Source organism: Temnothorax americanus, unplaced genomic scaffold, assembly GCF_048541705.1.
Source record: "Temnothorax americanus isolate GAGA-0224 unplaced genomic scaffold, ASM4854170v1 Scaffold9, whole genome shotgun sequence".
NCBI classification, from domain to species: Eukaryota; Metazoa; Arthropoda; class Insecta; order Hymenoptera; family Formicidae; genus Temnothorax; species Temnothorax americanus.
The window spans coordinates 3,801,078-3,826,124 of record NW_027509812.1 but is presented as its reverse complement, the minus strand read 5'-3'; the positions used below and the strand labels follow the sequence as shown (position 1 = coordinate 3,826,124).

General features: G+C 39.1%; 2 protein-coding genes and 1 long non-coding RNA gene across 11 annotated transcripts; 2 read left to right on the top strand and 1 right to left on the bottom strand.

The window, feature by feature from the left end:
* Positions 1-640: 640 nt before the first annotated feature.
* Positions 641-19,601, top strand: Scaf (inactive serine protease scarface). 7 transcript variants are annotated; one of them, XM_077424894.1, is made up of 14 exons: positions 760-893; positions 999-1,177; positions 2,082-2,312; positions 2,485-2,827; positions 14,818-14,923; positions 15,190-15,321; positions 15,395-15,615; positions 15,743-16,094; positions 16,256-16,464; positions 16,696-17,145; positions 17,373-17,527; positions 17,929-18,209; positions 18,318-18,568; positions 18,869-19,601. In XM_077424894.1, the coding sequence occupies exons 5-14, from the start codon at positions 14,827-14,829 to the stop codon at positions 19,010-19,012; spliced, it is 2,292 nt and encodes a 763-aa protein (XP_077281020.1). In that variant the 5' UTR covers positions 760-893; positions 999-1,177; positions 2,082-2,312; positions 2,485-2,827; positions 14,818-14,826; the 3' UTR covers positions 19,013-19,601. The 7 variants fall into 7 exon arrangements, with proteins under 7 accessions (XP_077281023.1, XP_077281022.1, XP_077281021.1 ...); XM_077424897.1 differs by lacking the exon at positions 999-1,177 and having other exon boundaries at positions 641-881; XM_077424896.1 differs by lacking the exon at positions 999-1,177 and having other exon boundaries at positions 641-885.
* LOC143907864 (UDP-glucosyltransferase 2) lies at positions 19,410-23,999 on the bottom strand. 3 transcript variants are annotated; one of them, XM_077424904.1, is made up of 6 exons: positions 23,891-23,999; positions 23,191-23,632; positions 21,605-22,027; positions 20,746-20,977; positions 20,340-20,565; positions 19,410-20,080 (listed from the first exon to the last, which is right to left on the bottom strand). In XM_077424904.1, the coding sequence occupies exons 2-6, from the start codon at positions 23,587-23,589 to the stop codon at positions 19,795-19,797; spliced, it is 1,566 nt and encodes a 521-aa protein (XP_077281030.1). In that variant the 5' UTR covers positions 23,590-23,632; positions 23,891-23,999; the 3' UTR covers positions 19,410-19,794. The 3 variants fall into 3 exon arrangements, with proteins under 3 accessions (XP_077281030.1, XP_077281032.1, XP_077281031.1); XM_077424906.1 differs by having other exon boundaries at positions 23,191-23,595; positions 23,891-23,959; XM_077424905.1 differs by lacking the exon at positions 23,891-23,999 and adding an exon at positions 23,706-23,844.
* Positions 23,822-25,047, top strand: LOC143907869 (uncharacterized). The gene is made up of 2 exons (XR_013259995.1): positions 23,822-23,956; positions 24,380-25,047. It is a non-coding gene; the product is annotated as an uncharacterized LOC143907869 (long non-coding RNA).

The window sequence follows — 25,047 nt, the reverse complement described above, 5'->3', positions numbered from 1 at the left end:
GAAACGAAACCATGATACGTATACACTTTTCTGGTAATACGATATATCTCGTCGTAAAATTATTACAAATGTATCAAAACTGTCAGAAGTTTCGTAAGGCGTTTCTGGCGAATAATTAAACTTGTTCAATTTGTTTGATTCTCGATGTTTTCCAGAATACACAAATCTTCGATTTTTGCACGAGCTATATCTTGTGCTTGGTGCGTCATCAACATATAGTTTAACGAACGGTACGTCCTTGATACGGACGATACGGTACTTCGCCTAAAGCCCTAAAGCCCTAAGGGCCGATTGTTCCAATCTATTGGTAAACTAACTATACTTAAATCATATATGTCTTTGGGGTTTTTTTTTTTTTTTTATAAAACAAGGATAGACATATGATTTAACTATTAGTTGGTTTATCAATAAATTAGAACAACCGGCCCTAAAAAATGTAAAATGTTTTTGTTAGCGTAAACCGCGCGTATTTAAATTTATACGATCTCTTTGCATTGTGATTGGTTACGTCATTGTGTATTCCTGCTAACTTGAACCAATGACAAGAGGTCTAGTAGGAGATTGCCAAACTCTGTCTTGCTCTGTCTAGTGTCTTCTAGGGCCAGCAGAGGCTCTATCTCTGTCTACCTCTCGCTACGAGAATACGATACGTCCGATACGAGTAAATTTTTAATATTTATGAAAAGCGTGATATATGTTAATACGCGGTGAGAGGTGAGACGGCGAGAGTGGCGATGACGAGACGCGTCGGTGTTGATGTCGGTGTCGTAGATAGAAGGTGACGTATGGCCAATTGTTAATTAACCGCGTTAACCGAGTTCCCTGCAAGGAAATTCTGGAGATGCCGGCGAGGCGGAGCCGATATTCCGATGTCCGCCTACGTACGTACGTAGGTACATACATACATACATACTTATTTAGATTCGGTTTTATTCTTCAATTTTTCTTTTTCTTTTTTACAACGCCAACTCATTGCGAGTGTGGGGTGTGGGGTGTAGGTGTAGGGTCACCCGGATCATCCTGCCGTCTGCCGTTGTCTGCCGTGATCGCGAAGCCTCGAAGCCTGTGCCTAAAAGTGGGATATTTACGACGATACAACTTACGAAATCGTGATTTTCACGACGATAACGTTATTATCACGATCGGCATACTTTAGACTGACTTACTTGCGGCTCTCGTGAGTTTAAGATCTCTTGATGGACCCGCCAAAATTTATCTGACACCTTTATATCCTATATATATTGCGGAATTAATTACATAGTCATCTCCACAGTCCGCACTTTCTTTTATATACTCACATTTTTTCGACAGTCCAGGGTGATCTAGGTCTAGGCAGTCTAGGGCATCCGCAATGTCCGCATTCCGCTTCAAGTTGAACGAACAGTTACATTTCTTAATTTAAACGGAATCCCATTTACAATTTACTGTGTGTAACGCAGAAAAATATTTTAAGAATCAGAAATACACAATATAAATTATACACATATTTAAAAAACCTATAAATACATAATATATGTAAAAAAATATATATATGTGTATATGTGTGTAAATACAAGACAAAATATATTAATTAAGATACACACATAAATGCACGACCTGCGAAGTTACAAATACAAACTTGGCCTGAGACCTGGCACAAATTATAGATTGTCTCAAGCGAGTTCAAGACCTTTATATCTTCTAAAGCTTTGCTAATATAATTCCTAGTATTTTCAATCGCACATATATATATATATATATATATATATATATATATATATATATATATAAAATATAAAATCGATAATTGACTCATCGCTCTTGGACTCATAGAAAAAGTTGCATGATTCAGTTGATTTCTATTCGTTCTGTTTGACGTAATAGTGTTGGTCGTTGGTGTATGTATGTAGATTATAGTGTCATAATTTTCGTTTTTTTTTTTTATTATTGAGATCATTATTGAGAATTATTACATATATCGAGATCATTATCTAGCATTCTAGCACATTTGCGACACAAGGTAGCACGACGTACGTGTACCGTTACCGAGAAGTCTCGGTTCGTAAAATATATATGATGCAAGCGAGATGCAATGTTTTCAGGAAGCAGCCTAGGAGAGTACGCCGGATGCGCTAAAAAACAGGATATAATTGGATGAGACGAATGACGGAATGACGGCGTGTGCGTTTGATGTGATATTCGTCACCGAACGATGGAACGACTTTTCCTTAACGATATGTCGATGTTGGGAATAAAATCTTCACGTTGTGATTAATGAAACAAGAAAGTGTTTCTCCGATGTAGTGCGCTCCAAGCATTCGCAACGATAACAAGTGAGACTTATTTAAATCATCATCCATCATTATTATTATTATTATAACTTCAAGCTTCAATTTCGGTACTTGAACCATTAAAAGAACCGTCGCGTTCAATTGTTTCTAAGTTTAATATTGTTTTTATTCCTGATTTTTTTAATTTTTATTAGCGAAAATTTTCGTTCGCCAGATGAATGACCGTTACCGCGAACACCCCAAAACGCATTCAACGATATTCAAGATACGTGAATAATGTGTGCGCGCGCGTTTATCTCGTCCGCGGTCGCGGGCGAGAGTGCTGGGAATAAAATTGGTGAGGCATCTCAGATGGACCGAGAGGAATCAATGTGATGTGCTGACCGGCATAGGATATCGAAGGACAGCGACGATCCGCGCACCAAAATGGTAGGGGGGTACTGGCCAGATCCGGAGGATGGTATAAGAGAAGAAGGGATACGAAACCAACGCCAGTTATATTGACTTTCTTTTAAGCGACACGCGCGTTACACACTCCGCGGGAGGATACACGTTAAGTAAGTACACGCATTCGGTTTATTTGTCGAGCACGAGGGTATGCGAGGGTATAACTCGCGCCTCATCGTACTTATCGCGCCGCGCCGCCGCAAAGTTGTTTCGTAGGCTGCAAAGTCATTGCGAGGTACTCCAGGTACTCCGAGTACCCAAGTACCGAAACCGGTAAACGTTTCGACAAGCTCGACACCGGATGCTGTAGACATCGAAAAACACTTTCTTGGTACACCTGCGTGTCAACTGTCGCGTTTTAATTGTCCGCGAGTGAAGCAGAGATCGTTCCTTGTAGCCAAGTTTGTCGAGATTATACCGACCTGCGCTGCACTGCGCTGCGCTCCAATATCTTCAACTTGCAGCAGATCTTTCTTCAGCGACGTTTGTTTAATTTCAATCAATTTCTGCAGAGATCCTAAATTCTGCTTTTATAAAGAATGGGAAGAATAATGTTAATTTTTTTCATTACATTGTTAGTGCAGAACTGCCGAATAGTCATCTCGTTTGTTTCTTTGTGTCAAAGTTTCCGATATTAGACAAACAAAACTTACTTTCTTAAGTAACTAAAAGTGGTTCCTCAATTAATTCCAGCTCAAGTTTAGTTTAGCGGAAATCTTATTTTAATATTTCTATTTCGCGCCAGAGGGTAATTATCCAATAAACCAATGTTGAAAGGTAGAAAGACCGCTGATTGTAATGCGTGTAGCACGAAGCAGACCATTGATAAGTATTTGCACACTCTCTGCAAATATTAACTTAACTTAATTTAATTTAATTTTTTTATGTATTAAAACGGATATACGTTGATGAATTTTTTTTTAATATTCTCACGCAACACAGAATTACGATTGCTGGCGACGAAAAGTCGTGTGTCCGCCGTTAGGTATCGGTCTGCTTCAAAATTACCGCGGAATGTCGGAATGTAGGACGTTAGAGATTTAAGTTAAGTGTCGCTTTTCCTTTCTCCAGTCGCCTGTGCGACGTTTTCGAAAGACGGAAGACGAGAGTCCCTTCGAGATAAATTACAATTAAATACGGCCCACATTTTGCCGGCGACTCTCCAATTGATCGATAATATTTTCTCGACCGCAACGTGCAATAACAGTGTACTCTCGGCAGCGAAGAAAATAAGGCGTGCGCCAAGATTAATGCGTTTCATCAATAAAAATTAATGGCCGCCATGAGGGAGCGCGTATGTGAGCGGCGTGTGTCTAAAAATACCCCAAGAAAACGAGTTCCGCTCCTTCCGCGTGCACGCGAAATTCGATAAGTATTGAGGAAGAGTTGCGACCTTCCTTATTGGGCATTCTAATTTTAGTAGATTAATAAAAACGGACAATTTTACGGCCCTAGCCTGGACGCGTCCGAGCCGCCGCGCCGGAAGGCTCTTTGATATTGTGAAGGCTAGTCGACTAGAATATGACCTGAGATTAGATGATACGGCGCGGCCGGCGCGTTTATTGTACGATTTACGATAAATTTTCAAATCACGCGTTGCGATTTATCCACTGGTCGCTGTTTACAGCGGAGGAAATTGTCTATTTGCCTTTTGTCTGCTTCTTTCGTAGCACGAATAATTAATTTAACGCGGACGCAAGAAGCGCGCGTTAGATTTGTGAAACAGAATATACTTAAGAAAGAGTCTCGTGGCACAAAACCCATTTCAAGAGTCTGACCGCCCTCTGCGCGCTTTCGCGCTCGTCAAAAATGTCAAAATTGTTTCAAAATGCTAATGCTAATCTCTCAAATATGTAGACGACTATGTCCGCCCCGTAGGTCCTCCTCGTAATTTATAAAAGTTATAATATGTCGAGAAGAATACATTTGTAGTCTGAGAAGAATGAGATTGTGAGATAACGGTCAATAAGATTCTCCTTTGGAGCCTTGAATCGGCTCCCGAGTCCCAAAAACTTGACTCATCCGTGCCAGGTTTTTTGCACCGTACCATCATCTTCACTGTAATTGACCATTTTTTTGACGCGTGTCTGTAGGTTGATTGTTCGGGCACAAGTGGGATTAGGTAATTCCGAATGAGCCTGATGGAATCGATTTCAAAGTGTTCCCCTCGAGTGTGAATATTCACGGACGAATATACGTCGCTCTCGCGTCGACAAATAACGAAAAATCGTTCCGATAACTAAAATATTCACGACGGTCATATACTTTGGAAAGTGTTATTTATCTCATTTTATGTACGCTCTCGAAGAACCGCCTTCTCTCCTCAAGAATGCGTAAAACGCGTGTATAACATTTCGTAAAATCTGACTGGAAATATCAGGACAGGCGTCATACGTCATACGTCATACGTCTTAAGTCCCAAATTCGTTCGAGTTCATCGAGCGTGCCTGAGAAAAGAAGAACAACATGGTTGGAATCTATGATTATTTTTAGTGGGTCCGCCAGTCGCGTGAAGAGCACGAGCGGATGACGATAAATGTAAACTGTAAATGTAGATTAGGCAAGTTTTGCATAGAGATCGAGTTTGGATCGAAGACAGTTTGGAAATCTGATTAAATTGGCCACAATCTTTTTACTTTTCCAATGCCGTATTTATAATTTGAGCCTTAAGATTCTCGCCAAGGAAGTTTCGACTCCTTCAAATTTCATAAGGAACACGTGTCTTCGTGACGTAAAATTGTTCACCGAATATCCTGTACAGATAAAAAACGTGACGTCGCGTCACGATAGCCGTCGACTTTCGACCCGTTAAACGATAGCAATAATGATTCACAAATTACGTCAGATCCCACACGACAATTTGGCGGGATAAAAAGAGGATATCGGGTAAAAATAATCTCTCGGGTAATCTCGGGATAAGATCGTAAGAAGAGCCCAGGCAATTAAGTTACAATGTGGAAGTAACCTTTGCAAAATTATGTGGCAATTTTAATTGGACTTAATTAAATATAGGGTACTATGAGAACACGTCGCGACGTAATTATGCGATTTAAAATCGCTTCCAAGTTATTTTTGGGCGAACAGCTGCAAATGAAGAAGCAATCTGTGTTCTTTTGCCGAAGGTTTCACCAACATTAATTCGTAATTCTTACAGCATCGAACAGAAAGTGCTAATTCTCTTGTACTCACAATTTATTACTAATTGTTTTCGTATAATTAATATTGATCTTCATGCAAAACTGCACTGTTTCGTGTCGCATATATCTATATGTCTTTTTTATTCATACGGCATATTGAACACAGATAGACAAAATAAAATATGTAATTCAAGAAGATATACAAATTTAATTGAAGTAATATATTTTCTTGTTTTTCAATTGGGAATGCAAATTTCATTCAAATTACAATAGTTTTTCGCGTCATGAAAATTTGATCGTTAACATTACTTTCTCATTACGCGGGATTTATACATCAGCTGTTTACATCAGGATTTGGAAAGGTATTCTGTCGGGAATTATTTGCCAATTTGCAAATTGTTAATAATAATAATTCTCCAATATGACGCAACGTGTCGCCCGTATCTAATTTAATTCCTTGTCCTCGTAAATTCATCGCGGGAATGCATAACAGATATACGATCGTTTCACAACGATCGAGTCGCTTCGCTTCAACGGTATACGTCTATTTCAACGGGATGGTGCGCGTTCTTTTTTTGCCAAAAATTCAACCCGCAGCTCTTCTTCATTACTTTTCTGACGTTGCGATCGAAGATACCGATACGCGTAGGTGGCCCGTTATGGTAATGCGAAATAAATCAGTTGTGTATCGTATATATCGTAAAACTTTTCGCATTCCTTAGCGCGGACGTGTCGCGCAGCTATGATGCACGATCTTTTTCCACGTACGGGGAAAGGCCGGTTCACGGGTTACGTGTTTGGCTGTTATTTCAATGTTTTGCAATCCGAACGGGCGTTACCGGAAACTACTTGAAAGAAGGAATCGTCAAAAGTCGAGGATGAGAGATCGGAGAACGTCCAGATGATGGACACGACCTTGCTCCCTCACTCGTCTCTCTTCGCGAATTAATATCCTGTGTCGTTGTTCGAAGGAGGCCGGGTTCTCAAGGCCTCGACCGATGTAATTTCCTACTTGAGGCGCCTCGAGGGTAATTAATCGTACATTATCCCTCGTGGGAAACTGACACGAAAATAAACCTCGACCCCTCGACTGGCGGTGGGGGCAGGGCCATGAGCGAAACCCCCACGTTTTGGCCCACGTTGCTGACCCTTTCCGTGCGATTCGCGCAATTAGCTATTACCATGCGCATCTCGCAATTAGTCAATTTCAAGGCGCCATATTCTTGAACGTTTTTATCGGTGCGATCAGCCATGCATGTTCGGAAAAGATCTAATTTGATAGTCGCAAATATATTAGTTTCTTAGCAATCTTAATGCATTTTATATGTATCCCCTGTTTTAATTATCCACCGCGAAGATGTAGTCCTATTTATTCTTATCTTATTCATCAATGCCATACAAATCATCCGATACATTATATCTGAAATACATCCGGATTAATAAAACTATGATTGAGAGAACAAAACCAAAGAGGGTATTTAATAATATTTAATAGTATCATTAGCTAGATACGTTACTCGATAGATGTATAATTTATATATATATGTATATATATATAAATATGTATAAACTGAATTATCAGATGCAATTTAAATTCTCTCTGAAAAAGAGAGTCTTGTCTTTTTGCAAATTTGTATAGCATCAGTGGTAAGAAAGTACCCAGGTGTTTTGACCCCGGTAGGGTCATTTCATAAATGAAATATTAAATGTTAAATATGCGTAATATTAAGTCTCACGCGTGTCAAACAGCATCTGTGGTCCGAAAGGGGTCAATGGCGACTTGATTTCGTTAGTAAACGTAATTACCGATTTCTCTTGCAAGATGAAAACATCCTCATATAATATTCGCACGCACATTTTACGACGCACGGGTCGCTCTGCTACGAATCTACGCATCACCTTTGCCCGTTGGAGGATTCCCATCTTGCTCGGGATGGCGCAACGCGCCTTGGGACTGTGAATAGAATCCATGTCACGGGGATACGCATCGGAAGGTTAATGCGTGGAAATACGAGTTATGGCGAAAACCGACGAGAATATTCATATTCAAATATCACCAAGATGACAAGTCTAAGGCCCGATCAGTTACAGTTTCAAGCGAAGGGAAGGACGCCTGGAAACACCAATTTTTTCCGGTTCTATCCGCGCGTTAAAAATCCGTGGAGAAATGCGAAGAGATGGAATAACTAATCGATCTATTATCGCGATCCAGAACAGGATTCTGTTACATCATCATCCTCGCACGCGAGAAGATATTGGTAACGCGTGAAAGTGTCGGGTAAAAATGAGACTGACGCTGGCCGATTTCTTTGGAGTCAGTTCACTCTACTCGCTAACACGCTTATGGAGCAGTAGCCGTGGTTATTTAAAATCGGCAGACTTTACACACACACGGATCTGAGATCTGTCGCTTTACTTGCTCTCTCGCTCAGTTAATTAAGAAAAAAATGTAACGCTTGTTCCCGATAAATGACACTCGTATTGTCGGTATATCGAACCGTTGTTCTATATACAACAATTGATTAGAAGCTAAGTTCGATCGCGAGCGGTCAAATGTAAATTATCGTAGCATATAATTGTCAGAACAGCCTCGTTGCTGTTACATCTGTCAGTATCGAGAATCATAAATGAAATTAAGCGATGAAGTAGATTGTCGGGGTGTCCCAAAAGATGCGCGAAAGCAACGTGACGTCGCGTCGCGTCGCGTCGCGTCGCGCCGCCGAAGAATCCAGACCTTTGAACTCTCCGACTTGTTTATGTAATCTTGACGAGCTTTGGCGCGGCGCCAAGGCATCATCGGACAGTGTCACGGATGCGTTCGATATTTCGTAAGCCCGGTATATTCCTGGGGATTGCGCCGACGCCACACGGAGATATAATTGAGCCGGACCCGGAGAGAGACGGGCACGCACACGCGGGGACCAATCGACAGGGACGCGGCCATCCTTGATTGCTTTCTCGTTTTACATTTCGCGGGTGGACCTGACGGGCCTGACGGGATTGGCCCGCCATCGAATCGTGGAATGCAAATAACTGGCGAAAGTTAACTTAATTATGAGGTCGATCGGTTTAATCGAGTGAAAAGCTAGAGGAGACTCGACGACGATTCGATCAAGGCACGCCCACCCTCGCTTCGTCTTTGCATTACACCGGGTTGATGTTCCTCTTTTTTGAAGATAAATCAAGAGCTTAATTAATTTTTTATACCAAGTATAGACCGAGTGATGTAATATACCGAATTCAGGAGAGAATTCTATCAATAAATTTATATATTGAAATATTTTTATTACTCTCGCGATGAAGAATCTTCAACTATCATGGAATTATTTCGTAATATTTTTTCCATCGAGTATACCAATTTTATATAAATAACGTTTCTACATGCGGACTGGTTTTCCTTTTTCTCTCATAATTCATTTTCTTTTAGGATTTTATGATTTTTGCCGGCGAATAATTCTATAGATATTAAGATCTCTCGATGTTGAAATACGGTTCTTATTTAGGCCCCCCCTTCAACGCTCATGGCTAAAAGGAGGAACATCTTTTATACGGTCGGCCGCAACGACTCGCGGGAACAATATCTCGATCCTGATAATCGCCGACGCGCAAGCAAAGACGGATTTCATAATTCACGCGTGGATGACATCAGAGAGACGCATTATTATTTAGCGACCTTGCTCCTTTCCAGTCGACCGAAACAGCCGCGAGGGTCCCACACGCTCTCGTACGCCGCGCCAGCCGTTCAGCCACGACAGGAACTTTCCCAAAAGTAAAATGCATACTGGGCGAGAGTAATAGGAGGTCAAATTCTCCGGCGTGAGAGGAGAACGTCCGAGTTTCCGGGAAGTGATGCCCGCCCGATTTTTAATTTCTCTCCCGCGGATTCCGTGATGTCGCCTTTCGACGGGCGGAAGGATCGTTAATGTAAAATATATTACGTAACGATCGTAAGCAAATTTTTTTTTACTAAAGACCGTGATAAAGATAATTATGGAATGGTGATTTTACACCCGAATATATGATTATATATTATATTCTAGTATATATCTAGTATAGTATATATCTAGTATAATATTCTAGCTAGGTAATAAGAACTATGAATTGATCAGAATTAAGGCTGATATGTATCTTCACCTTGATTTTTTAAATGGTAATCTCGGTGTAAAGTTGCCGATTTTATAATATCAAACAAGGAGATTTGAGATTCACGTCGGTTGCTGCTGGCGCAATACGATAGAGTGGGAATATAAAGAACTGCAATTGGACATTTAGACATTTCCTGCACAAAAAAAGTGAAGAAAAGAATGCGGTATTTTTTTTTTTTTATATATACTTTGCATTTTCAATTGCACGTATCATCTTGGCTGTCGCCGAATATCACCTACGGGAGATCGCGATACGAGATCGAGGGATAACGTCGTTACTGAACAGAGCTATCGCGCTATCAGACAAGCGTTTTGGAAAGTTAGATCGATGAATGCCACAGGATCGCTTCTTTTTATTTCTTTCTTTTTTTTTTGCGAGGTGCACGTACGGCCTGGAATTCAAACGACCCAGAAACATTATATGTCCGCATATTACTATAGACGAGTAACCGGACAGGGAAGCCGAACGATACTCGCGACCGATCTTCTTTTCTTCGACGTACCATTAATCCAAAGTATTCGCTCTGACGCAACGAGGGGCAGACCATAGCTTCATTAGACGCCTATTTGTTAATCGCTACGAGAAAAGAAGAGATATCCCTTTATTCGAATTTGATTGATGAGGCGCTAGTCAAAATATCAGGCGCATCGCGCTGACATTTCACCCAATAGATCGAAAGGCTCGACTGAGAAAGCTCATATATACATATATATATATATATATATATATATATATATATATATATGTATATATATATATTTTTTTTTAAGTTACCTTCTGGTCGATAGAGCTTTTATTTAAAATTACTGAAACTTAGGTAGCGACGTAAAACGATTATACCATTTACGAGAACACGTTAAAGTCTACTCTCTTGGCTCGTTTTCCTATGAGTATAAATATAATATATACTTAAAAGAATAATTATAAATGTCACAGTGTGTGTAGGAACAGGGAGCATTCAAAGATTAATAGAACTTTAGATCTGCAGCTTTAGCTATTGGACGTTAAATGCAGCAATACGCGCAACAATTGGGAAATCTTGCTGATATACTAGACGTTGAAAAATTAAGGACATAAAATTTTAATTAAACTGGCAATTAAAACTGGAGGCAACTTTTTATGGAGTAATTACTTACAATTATAGAGGTCAGTAGACTACTCCTTTTTTTAATCACACGTATAGAATTATTTGAATATGTGTGCATTTTATTACCTGGAATAAGTTACTCTCTTTCTGAAGCTGAAGTAATGCTGTAAATGTTCGTATAAGAAAATAACCAAATCGATATCCGACTGTTAATTATGTGGCTTTATTAATTATGTATATGTGTAGCAAGATGCCGGGTATCGGTGAAAGTACTTATTGATTGACAAATCGAAAGTAAGTTTCTACTTGGCAGCTATTCGATCGGCGCGGTTGGCGTTATTAATGAGGACGTGAATATTTAAGTATTTACGCTGTATGTATATTACACCCACATTACAAAAACGCTCGATGAAATGCGTCAAAATCAGCGGATTATTTATGCGCTTTCGTGTGCCGTAACAGAAAGGAAAGAGGGAGAGAGTGAGAAAGAGAGTAGGAGGAGGGGTAGGGGAAGAAGAGAGGAAAAAGAAAAAAGAATTTTCAAATGGTTTCCGTGCTAAACGAGGAGATACGTATACGTACGAGAGAGCTCGTAGCTCGTACCCGGATCTTAATTTCAATTCGAATCCATACACGAATCATTAGGACGTCGCCGCGCCGGACGGACGCCGGATTACGCACGAAATTCGACAAGTCTGATTTGTGCGATACTCGGACTCGGGTAATATGTGTAATTCAATGAAAGAGAAAGTAGTAGCACTAATGTATACGTGAAAGTGCGCGATACGAGGATACATTTGCAAAATAATATTTGACGGTCCGTCCCTACCGGTGTCCACCGGTGGCGCTTATCATGGAAATCGAACGCCCCGGGAATTTTCGGTGTTTCGGCTATACCTCGCACTTTCTCCCGGCGCCGTTAATCCTTCGCGATCGGCGTTATTATTTTTATCGCCGCCTTAACAACCGGGAAGCGGTACCTTAGGCTCGAAAGTGGAAAGCGAAGATTCCTGTTGCGAGACGTCGCGAAAGCCTGGAGAAAAAGAATTACAAACACCTGGATTATTCGAGTTTTTTGCAAATAATAAAATTTAATGAACATTTATGAAACGGACCGGAAGACGTATAAAGATATTTCGTCCACGTTATGTGTCATCTTAAATTTTCATGAAATTTAATTTGTGCGTTAAAGGGTTGCGCGTAAAGTTTTAATAGAGGTCTCTCCTTTCTATACAATATTCGAATTGTTAGAAAGTATATTAATCTTATTGTATTTTTTTTAGTACTTACAATAATAGAAGATTTGTTTCAAACTTATAATTAAGACAATCAATACTAAACCATTTAATTTCTTGATAAATATTAGATATATCTAAAAATGAATCTCTTTCTTTTTTCCACATTTTTCTAATAGAAAGTGAAAAGGAGTAGAAAGCGGTTCAAACATTTTTAAAATTAATTACTGATATCGATGACTAGAGGAATTTGATTTCACTCAAGTGATTCTCTCTCAATTCCGTTTCCCACGAAAAGGCATTTTTTTACGGCATTGTAACTCTGGAAGTTATCTCGAAGGAAACACACACACACACACACACACACACACACACACACACACACACACACACACACACACACACACACACACACACACACACACACACACACACACACACACACACACACACACATCGCATAAACTTAACATATTTGACGAGCGTGTCGTATTGAATTTTTTACGGTATAATGTTAGGCACGGACAGCGTGTAATTTGAGCGCGAGTCACTCTCACGCAAACCGTTGACGCGCTGAATTGCAAAGCAAATCCTTAGATCATCGGAAACGTAGGAGACTGGGGGAAATCCCTAATGAGTTCATCGCGTCGTCTCTTTCGTGGATTCTAAATTCCACGACGACTTTTTTTTGCGACGAGATGCACGCGAGAATTACTCATAAAATTTGATCGCGACAGATATAGATGTGTTCGCACAATCCGGTAACACGCGTCACATACATATCAATCAACCTTTGTCGACATCTCTAAACATTATACGTTCGTTTTACGTGTAACTTGTCAGTGACAGTATATAACGTTATCTTCCACGATTGAAGCATTGGGTCTAATCGCAAATTCGAGATCCTCTTCGTCTCTTCCTTTAATTAGAATTAACGTTGAAATTGATGAGAGAGAGAATCTTAGGTTTGGATTAAGATTCTCGCAAGTTTTTAGAAGAAGTGTATTATACTATTGTCGTACCATAGAAGAGATTTGAAATTTTGATCGTTCGGTTAGTTAAATAGAATTAATGAAGAAAATTTGACATTTATTAACTAGAATTGGGTTTTCACATTGCCATATAACAGGCATTTCGTTTGTCGACTATGACCCTGACCTGACCTAATCCAGTAGGATGACATCATTGATAGGAGAGGATGTGTTAGCACCTACACGCGACAGGCATGTAAATCAGGGTCGATATTCCGTACGATAAGTGCGGTTTGGGCATACCGCGCGCATAATTTTCATATAAATAAGCAAATAACAAAAAGATCGCGTGAAGATCCTTGAACGCGATTATTTCATCGTTAGAAAATACCAGGCGATACTGAAAGGCGAGTATGAAAGTGTTTCTCTATTCATACGCCTCGCCATTGATATCATCTGTCCATCCCACGTGCTTACGCAATATTAGAAATAACATACAAGGTGGTATCGAAAATCATATCTCGCCATTCTCAGCTACAGATTTCGTGACGAACCGAATGTCATTTGTGAATAATTATTTCGAGATGTTTGCATATGCGACATATGCGTTTATACGATATATGAATATCGTTCGTGACTGTCTGCACGTATTGCGAGATACTGATTGCGTGAGATAGCATCGGCGCGACATTTATTAGATTACTTGTTGTTATTATTAGACTTATGTAGTTTGTAGGTTCACGCATCGCAAAACGCAGATCTTGCGGCTCGGTCATTAACTTCCAACTGGAGAAACGGAGTTCTCATTAAAAACCTGAAATATTAAGCGGATAGGAAGCCGTGACATTTAAATTATTTCTCGCGTAAGATCTCAGGCCCCAGATCTTCTTTCGGTGGTATCGATCAGAAAACTATGCGCAGTTGCAATACTTAATCTTTCCCCGCGTAAATTTATATCTCACCGGTGTCGCCGAAGATCACGGATATGCCATGAATGAATTACTCCTACGAGAAGCCTTGTTCCCACTTGTTTATCGTCTGCAGAAGCATGCAACTTCTATCCATGCACGATCTCTCGACGCGATCTTCCGCTAGAAGGTATCCTGACGGTGCCGTTTCGTTCCGTTCCTCACATTCAGGTCAGTGGTTGCTAAAACGGGCTAAAGCGACAGTGTAATAAAATTTTAATATAATACCTTCGCGCACTATCATTCTTCTCGGTCTTAAAATAATTCACCGCGCCGCTTGCGTGTCGAGAAAAGCAAAAAAAAGCGCAAAGCATTATTGCAAAAGTTTGCACAACTTTTACATCTCGTTTATATGTGATATGCAGTCGCGGCCACCGCCGCGAGAGGTGTTTAAAAATCTTTCCTTTTTTCTCTTTCTTTTTTTCTTCGTAAACGTCGTGCGAAACATGTACCTGATGTTAATGGAATCTCCGTTTATATTTATGCATATTATATTATATTATACAAAACTCGAGATTATTGGTCAATGATGTTGTTTTTCTTTGCTCTCTTTCAGATTTCCACGATGAGGCCACCGCTAGAAATGCTACTAATTATAGTAGCGTTAGCTGCGCACACACGTGGACTCCCCTATGGAGAATTACCACCTCAATTGCAGACACGTGAGTCTAGAATGCGGACAGGGAATTCGATGTATATTTTATCTTTTTTTCCGATCTACCGAAAGTGTATAAAAATAAATTTCGTATTGTTTCGTAATTATTAATTACCAATTTTCTATGAGAAATATCAAGTCCGAGAAACTATCTTGTTTCTATATTACTAATTGTAAGTTCTTTGTTTCGTAATCAAATGTATAAAAATTGATGAAAGAAAATACAAAGTCTCAAACAAGTAGGCGATTGTCTTCAATTAAGCCGCATTTCAGAAGACAAGCTTGTCTGGTACGGTGACGATCGTCTTTCCCAAACTCAAAACAACGTCTACCCTACCTACAAAGAAAACATTGTCCCGGAACAAATTGGTCAAGCGCAATTTGATTGGGATCAGTCGCAGCAAAGTAAGACGTTACTTAATAAGCTTACTTAATAAGAAAAACATCTCATTATACCGTCATACCGCGATTGTTGCAGATACGTTTGAAGGATACGAAACGCGTGCTCCGTCAGAATCACAGAAGCAACTTAATCCCGACTACGCATATCAGCCTGATCAAACGCTGCAGCCTTACCCTAGCGCCGTGGACGACTTCACTATCAGTTGCAACGGTAAAAATAAAATTTGCGTGGCTAAGAGTCTGTGTATCGATGGGTACGTGCATCCCTTGAAGCAAGGCTTTATTCGACCAGGACAGGTGAGACGGTCTTTTTTCATTATTTCTTGTCGCTACTAACGATGTCATCCCGCATTCGTATTTTAGTATCAATCGAGCTTAACATTTCGCAATTCAAACTTAATAATCTTCTAATATTTGCACGCAGGTGCAAGAGTGCAAGCTCAGCCATGAAGTATGTTGTACCGTGCGATACGATTTGGATAATTTACCGTATGATAACGATCAAATTAATACCGTGCTGAAGGATAATCAGTACCCGGAACCTACTTTAGAAAACGATGAGAAGTATGTTCCTTACGGGGAAAATAATCAGGCGGACGTAACCGAACTGAAACCTCCGTTAGGAAACGACGCTGAACTGCAATCGCCATCGGACAATGGTTACGAGATCGAGCCCGCTAATCAGCCTCGCGACGATACAAAGCCGGCCGAAGAGTTGCCAATCGATTACAATCAGATACCTGCCGGTACGAATCAACGAGAGCAGTATCAAACAGGTATGCGACGACACATCGACTTCTTCTTCGATATCTCTTCATTTTCCACGATCTTTTTTATTAGGAGATCTCTATTAAAATATTATATAAATAATTTGGAGAAAATTGTTTTGTTACGTTCCTACATGGAATATACGTATTAATATGAATTATCATTGCAGGCGATACTAGTGCTAGCGAGCCAGTCTTCTCTCCGTTGAAACCGGCCTCCGCAAACTCTAATCCCGCGGTCTTCCAATTCACGGTTCACATGGGATGTGCGGCCGCCCTGCTCTGCGTAGAAGAGCAGTACTGTACGTTAGAGGGAATGATTAGCCCGGAACCAGTTGTGCTTACCAGCAAACAGCTCCTTCGACGTGTTCCGTTGAGTGTAAGTAGCATAAGAGACACTTGAGCCAGAAGATGTTTTACTTATCGAACGGGAATTATTAGAAGCGCTTGCTTGTTGATATTACAATTACACGCGTTTCAGATCATCTATAGTTTGTAATGATGTTCTGTCAACGATAGAAATGTCCCAATTCAAATAAAGATAAATTGTTTGATTGAAAAAAAAAATAGAACAATTGAATCGCATAATTACAAATTCTTCGTTTCGCAGAGCTGCAGGATCTCCAAGACCGGGGCGGCCGGTAAGTGTTGCCGCGATCCGAACTACGTGGACCCGTGGCCGACAGGCAATCTCCCGGCCAATTATACCGGCGGCTTCGACGAGCAGGGCTTCCCGACGTTCTTGAACATCGCGAAAGTGCGACCTCCGAAGAAGCCGGTCACGCAACCACCCATCAAGACGATTCCCAAGCCACCGGTCAAGCTGCCCGTTCACGAGCAGCTGCAGCCCACGAACGTCGTGCCCCTGGTACCGGACGATTCTGACGTGATCCCGCAACGCGTGCTACCGATCTCAACTCAAGTTCCGATAGCGCCTCCGGTCAGCACTCCCGTACCGTTCATCGAAAACCCGTACGACCCTATTTCGAGCGATCAAGATTCTCTTCCCATCGTGCCGGGATTGCAATTGCCCAACAACCCGTGTGGAGTGAGAAACTACGTAAGTATCTCAGTAAAATTACTCTTAACTTGGTATCGCGCTTCCGCGGAAGTGATTATGGCTTAGAGGCGTTTGTGAACTATGGTATTTAATGTAATAATAAGAATATCGAGTGTGCAATTCATGTAAAAATGCTGAAATTGCGAAGGTACGCGCGGAGGAAGCGCTTGATAAAGATTTTGTTATATGCAATTAGAAATTCTATTTGTATCTCTATACGTTAAAAGGAACAACGCCCGACCGGCTTCAGAGATACCGACGCGGCATTCGGAGAGATTCCTTGGCAAGCGATGGTCTTGTGGTCGGAAGAACGTAAGATTTTGTGTTCCGGCGCGTTGATATCGTCAGACATCGTTCTAACAGCTGCCAGTTGCGTAAATAGGTAACTCCAATTTTTAACGATTTATTAGTATTGTAATGCTCAATTGTAAACTGAGAACAATATAAATATATACACATATAGGCTAGACAATTTATTAATTCGCGAAATTTGAGATAAAATTTCATTATTAAGAATTTCTTATCTCTTTAGAGTGTGCGTTGATTTTGATATGTGCGCATTTGATTCTTTGAATGTTTTCTATAAATTTACATATAAAATTATAAATAGAATTTTGCCGTGAAATATAAATTGTATAGAGCGAACTTAGCAGAAAGACAGAATCGAGAAACATTATATCCTTCAAAAAAACCTTATTTTCTTGCTTGTCAGATGGATGCGTCTGCCTTTCAGATTCAATCTTTCTATTGATTAAGCAATTAAAAGCATTTGAATTCCCTCAGACTCCCACCAGGTGAACTGTCCGTGAAACTCGGGGAATGGAAATTGGGCTACGAACTTGAACAGGAGGAGCCGCTGCCGTTCCAGATCATCAATGTACAAACGATCAAGTATCATCCTGGATACGTGGAGGGATCGCCCAGCAACGATACCGCTATGTTGCTCTTGGAACATCCCGCGACATTTAATTTACACATCAACACGCTATGTCTTCCCGATAACTATCAAATGCAAGAAACTTCACGATGTATCGTGACAGGATGGGGCAAGTCGATATTGCAAGGTAGCGTATCGTGTTTCCAGGTTTTCACCGCTCAAGAAACTATAAAGATGCTTGATAAAGAGATAGGATTGAATAAATATACAAAAATGCAAATGTATGATTTTATAGCTCATTACGCTGGTGCCATAATGCATATGGTCGACGTGGATCTCTTGTCGCGCGACGTCTGTCAAAATCGCGTCTTGGATGCGGACTCCCATATCAATATCGCGCATAATATAATTTGTGGCAAAGCGCACGAAGGCAACAACATGTGCCAGGCCGATGTCGGTTCTCCAATGGCTTGTTACGACGGCAATGGAGCCTACCATATCGCTGGGATTTACAGTCAGGACACCGGATGTTTACCCACAAATCAGGTACAAAACTAATTTCATGACCATATAAGTTTTGACAATACATCTCATTACATTAAAATAACTTCGATAATAATGAGATATTTTGCAACTTTGTTTTCAAGAATTACATTAAATTATAACTGTATTGCAGTATTTTATAGTGAGTATACAAAAGACTCGCCATTTCTCAAATAACATTTAGTATACGCTTTGTTTGTGATTCGCTTTATTTAATCCTTGATTTTTATGTTGGCGCGTTAAATATAAGATATATTTATCGATCTTATATGACATTTACGGATTCTTTGGTGCTTGTCTTAGGTGGCGACATTCACACCTATCGACATCACCTGGCTGAAACAAACTATGCATCCATCCGAGCCTGATATAGATCCGAGCGATGACGGTTACGATTATCGAAAGAGTAACTTACCAGCGGGTAACGAATATTTGCCACCGGTGTAAAGGTAAACGTGTAATGGTATTCATACTGTTATATAGCGTATTTTTTTTAATACTCATGAATGGTAGAACGAGAAAGCGCCGACAGACGCGCTCGCATAATACTCGATAATGCTGCGGAGAATATAATTAGTAGCGTTTAATCGATTTTATGCCAAGTCGCGAGAAAGAATCAGAACAATCGTCGACGATTGTGAGCATTACAGATAATCTTGCCGATACTAAACGTAAACTAAAGTACTTGACGCTCCGCTTTCGAGTATTGTTATTTGGAATTTTCATAATACAGGAAAACGCGATACATATAAGAACAGAAATCATCAGAGCTCAATATCGAGGTCAATTCGGCGCCGAAATAAGAAAACTCCAAGTAATTGTATGAAAAAGAATTCATGAACTCTTAGACTTTATAGACGCAAATGTATTTATTTGCCTGATATAATACAAAAATAATATAAATGTGTCTGTACATTGTACATAATGGGAAACGTCGTGTAAACGATGTATGCTTTTGCGAGTAAGATTAAGCTACCGGGAAATCTGTCAAAAAATTATATTACGTTTAATAAATAAATAAATTTGTTAGAGAATATCGAAGAGTTTTACACACACACACATCAATAAAAATGCAAATCTCCTCTCTTTATATTCCTCAACAATATCTTTATATGTACATATATTTAAGAGAGACGTATAATTATATTTTTTCTTCAATAAATTCTTTCGCGAAGATATAAATAAATAGAAGGCAAAACGTATAATATATTTATCTATAATTAATACAATTAGTTTGTCTTTTTTGAATGTGACAAACTGTTATAATTTCCGTCTTTTATCAACTCCAACATGAAACGCACAATGAATAACGTTATAGCGGCAACAATTGCTACACAAAACAGGAGAAACCCAACCACATCGATGAGAGACAATTGCCACCAAGTCAGATCCATCGCGGGCGATCGCAGAGAATCCTCGCCGTATTTAATGACGTACTCGATCCAATAAGCAGCGGTGTCGATAGCATTCAATGGTCGATCGAGGAATTGTCGGGACAGGTTTCGCGCACTTTCCCTAAAGTAAATGGGTTATAAAAATGCATTCGACAGCTGTCGTTAAAAATAACAAAATGCAACTGAATAGATACATGCAAATTCGAGATAATGATTAAACAAGCATTATAGCGTAAAAATAGCCAGGAGGCGTAATAAATAGATTACGTGCGTTATCACAAATCGCACGTATACACAAGTATGCAGGTATATATATGTTTTTGTTCGAATAATAATTTACGCTAATATGCAAAATGATAGAATCTGCCTAGTGCCTATACCTGTACAGAGGGTTCCATAAGATCGCGTTTAAGGCTGCGTCCATACTTTTTTCGGTAATCGCGTCAACGTCCAGTCGCAAGGCAATGTTTCTGGCGACATACGCGTCGATGTTCATGAACTGATCGGCGAAAAGTGGTATACCGATCATGGGGACCCCGCACGTTATCGCTTCCTGCGTTCCCATGAGCCCGCCGTGAGTAATAAAGGCTCTTATATTAGGATGTTCTACGGTATTACATTCATATTAGACGGTTTTATAATTTTTGCAAATTTTTATTCATTCATTTTAGAAAAGACAATTTGCAATTATTTGCGATTTTAATATTTCGGATCTCTGCTGATAAAATCTTCATAGACAATATATCGCGATAGACAGACATGAAGTAGATAAAATGTAATACTCACTCAATACTTTAATCTGCGGCAACCAAGGTGACATGTGAATGTTTTCGGGCAAACCGGGCGGCAGTTTTTCCGGATTTGGTATCTTCATTAAAACTCTTATGGGTGCTATTTTACCTAAGCAAGCGTAAAGCACTCTTAGGAATTCGCGTGGAAACGTTTCGATCATCACCATTGAGCCAAAAGTGAAATAGACAAAACCGTCTTTGCTATCGTTCATCCATTTCTCTAAATCCTGCGGGAAAGACGGCGATAGTGTGAAGATAGATATATTTTCCATTCAAATTATTCTATATTCTTTATTTCCGCTTTAAAAAAAAAAACGTTATTTATCGCGAAATATTTTATGATACCGTGAAACGATGAAGAAATATCAAGTCTAATGCTGTTATCATGTCATGGTCAATCGATAACTCAAATAGCACTCATAAGCAAATAATTTATTATTAAAAATAAGCTGCAATCTATTATATATAAAGTAAATCTATATCTTTTACGCAACTGAGAGAAACGCGATTGAGAGAACGATAGTATTTCACGCTGCGAAATTTCAATCTTACAGATTTTTAAACTTTCTTTTCTTGTTACTAGAGTTCTTTCTACACGCGACTCTGCACGCGATAAGCATTAACCTTTGGAGATGCACAAGTTGCAAGAAACATTTTGCATACTGTATGCTGATTTTTTTCATATTAAATTATCTATCGTTTTGCAAACAAGCGTCATCATCAGCGTTATAAGTTGAAGACTTAAATTATGCTGTAGCGAACGCGAGCTCGCGATTCATTGGGCTACGTGCGCCTACATCGAAAAAGTGAAAACGGCCACGAAAACGGGTCGTAAGTCGTAAGAGCCGACTTACTGGCTGCAACGTTTGGTCCTCGTCCTGGACGTGGAGCCCCCCCACATCCACCGCGGCAGGTGTCTTCGGCTGTATCCCATTTAGCGCGATGTGAGAGTTAATGAGGATCAGCGACAGCTTCCTTTCCAATTCTCGTACGCCCGGCATGTTCGGCCCGAAGTGCTCCCTTATTATCCTGTCTTGCTCTCGTCTCGTAAGATAATTGAAATACCATTTGTCGCAGAACGTGCGCACGCTGTTATGCAGACGTTGCCAGAAATTCATGCGGCCGTTGAAACTTAAAACATTGCTCGGCACGAAGGCCAGGCTCTCGGGTTGAGCGATCAGCGGAGGTAGCCATGGATACAGCGACGTAGTGCTGACCCCAATCAAAGGAACTTTCAATATATGGGCGATGATACCGAAACAGTGCGCACCAAAAACCTAAGAAGGTATAATGATGGTAAAATTTCTCGCAACAATTGTTATTTGTTAATATTTAATGACAGATAAAGGCGAATATAAAAGAATGTATGTACATGTGTTATGTGTTAATAATGTCAAGACAAAGGATTATAATCACCACTTTGAGGATCATGGTCACTTAGAATAATTTAGAATAATTTGTACGTGTCATGGTATATGTCGTCATATGAGTTCATGTTGTGTTGCAACATTCCCCAGAAGGGATTCTTATTAAAATCTTCTCTTACATCAGAAGCATGATTGCGTGATGTCCATTGACCTTTGTTCGTGTAGTTCATTAGACGATTAGGAGTTCAATTTCGCGCGAAATAAAGTTACTACGAATACTAAAGGCAATTAGTACGAATAACGTCCGATAAAATAAATTGTTGATGTTTAAATTACGCAAAGTTACGTCCTACATATTATTGATAGAGATATTGACAACAAATATTGCAGATCGTACTCGATATTCGATATACGTGCGTGCTCGCGCGCCTAACAAAGTTATTGATTTTGCAAAGCATAGATATTACATATTCTTAAACATCTTCTCAAATAATTGATTTTTGAGCAAATCTCCGCACCCTCCGCATATTATCGAGACTCCGATATAATATATTTTTCGGATGATATTAAAAATATATTGAGTTCAGATTCGGCATTTCCAAGACATATACTGTTATTGTAATTACAATTTCGAATTAGATAATTTTGCTTTATTGATATATAAAAATTTTAAACTGTAACCACATCAATTAGTGTTTTTATTGGTTAGCTATTTTGGCCTGACAAAAGATTATAAGAAAATTATATTTCTTAATTAAGATTAAGCAAAGCAAAGATTTAAAAAGCGAATTTGAGCAAGTATCTTTGCTTTTCAATCTTATATTCAATGTAATGAAAATTATAAATTTTATTAATCTTATATGTTCCAACTCTTATTATAATTACTCTTTATCAAAATATTACTCTATCTCAATATCAAAATGTAGTGTAAAAATTAACTGAAAAAATAATTATAGTTGGTAGAATCTTGTTAAAGCCATACCTATAGTCATCGTCATAAAAAAATGATTTATTTTAAATATAGTTACAGATTATTAATTTGAAGAGAATCTGGCTTTTTTTTCATCATATACCTCTATAAGCACCGCATCGTAAGGTGGATTCTTTGGCCGCGCCAGCTCTTTTATTGCTGGATGTCCTAAATCTTCGCAAAGTTCATTTCCTGCCAACGTCGCAACAATATACGTCGGATTTGCACCGAGCAATTGCTGCATGAATTCAAACGTCATATTGTTCACCAGAAGGACAGGCATTGGCAACGTCACGATATCGGTGTAATTCGGATAAGGCTTTTTCAACGGAAACTTGCTGACCACGTCGATCTGATGGCCCTTCCTAGCCAGGCCCTTCATCAGTTGCTCGAACATAACAAAATGACTCTTGCCTTGAAAGGGAAACAGTCCGAGCAAACGATATCCATGGCAAACCGCCAGGCAGAATAACCAACAGAAAATCACTGGTAGCACTCGCATTTTTACCTGTTTGTTTTGTTATATGAATTTTAGTATAAAGCACCTACGAAAAATAAATTAATTATGAGGTAACGATAAATTTCAAGTTATATTAAAATTCTATTATTTTCGTGTACCTAATTTTTTCTAGTTTTTATATATTTAGCATTTAAATATTTTAGATTAATGCAAATTTATAATTAGTTTTTTGTAATTAGTATTTAGATCTATTAATATTTAAATTTTGATTTAAGTTTTTTGATTGGTTGATTCAATAAGTTATTAAATAAAGGCGTTTGCAAGCTAAACAGATATCACACACCTCCGATTATTATATCATATTGCCGGCTGTATGTTGCTGCGTACGATGATAGACTGACAATTTTAGGTACGTATTATCGTTTAAGTCATATGCGTAACACATAGTGGATAGTGGGGATAGAAAACGATTGCGTGTATCTAAAGACACATAACGCTACCGATTTGTTTGGATTCATACAAAATTCATACACGTGCCATGCCATAAAATAATTTCAGTCATTCTGAATAATCAGTCGTATCTTAGGTAATCTGCCGGTAAGATAACATTTAATTGTCATTTTGTCATCAAGCGAGTGACTAGCAAAAATACTGATGATATGTTTCCTCTGCTGTGACGTTTCTTTTCATAAATTTAAAGCGCTAATTTAAGGACACAAAGTCACCTGTGATCTGTGATGTTGGCAAAGTCAAGAAGTCACAACTAAATGAATGACAGTTCAAGTAATAAGCGGACCAACTGATAATTCCTCTCTCTCTTTCTTTTTAACAGGTTTCATCTTACCTAATCTCGTGGCAATTGTGGTAGAAAGGAAGGAGTTGTGATTTCTGCTACATTTCTCGGACAGGAGCAAGAAAAAAATATCTAAGTGATTTATATGCGTGTACCTCATGACAACGAAAAATCGATAATAGCGAGATGTAACGTGAGATCACATCGCTGGACCATATCATAAACAATTTAAATTATTGCGACTTTTAATAGCTTCCGCTATTTGCCCAAATCACTTACACAAACAATAATGCGATAAGAATGGAAAAATACTAGTTTGCTTCTCTCCGCGCAGAAAATTAACATGTATGTATACGATTTATACATGCAGTTTTGTTTTTAAATAATTACCTCATTTTTTATGCTATCACATTGTATAAATTAGCATGTTACATTGTATTTAATTAATTAAGAATATTTTTACATAATTATATAATTATTATATTCAACGATAATATAATCTCTCTAGTTGTGGTAAGAAATTTATAGAAAGACACGTGAAACATTAAGCGTCGTCTACAATTGCAGCAGGAATAGTGGATTAAGATTGTAAGACGTCAGAGTAAGCTAGTTTTCCGGTGTAATGCCCGATCTACAATAGCTGTAGTAAGCTGTAGTAAGACTCAAGATGTAAGGAATTGACCAATCACAGTCGATTATTCTCTTCA

Bases quoted from the DNA above. Each gene is read 5' to 3' on its own strand.
- Scaf (XM_077424897.1), top strand. From the start codon at position 14,827: ATGAGGCCACCGCTAGAAATGCTACTAATTATAGTAGCGTTAGCTGCG. The intron at 15,322-15,394 runs GTAAGACGTTAC...CGATTGTTGCAG, and splicing joins TTGGGATCAGTCGCAGCAAA to ATACGTTTGAAGGATACGAA. The intron at 18,569-18,868 runs GTACAAAACTAA...TGCTTGTCTTAG, and splicing joins GATGTTTACCCACAAATCAG to GTGGCGACATTCACACCTAT.
- LOC143907864 (XM_077424904.1), bottom strand. From the start codon at position 23,589: ATGCGAGTGCTACCAGTGATTTTCTGTTGGTTATTCTGCCTGGCGGTT. The intron at 22,028-23,190 runs GTATATGATGAA...ATACCTTCTTAG, and splicing joins ACGATGCGGTGCTTATAGAG to GTTTTTGGTGCGCACTGTTT. The intron at 20,978-21,604 runs GTAAGTCGGCTC...TCTTTCCCGCAG, and splicing joins AGGACCAAACGTTGCAGCCA to GATTTAGAGAAATGGATGAA.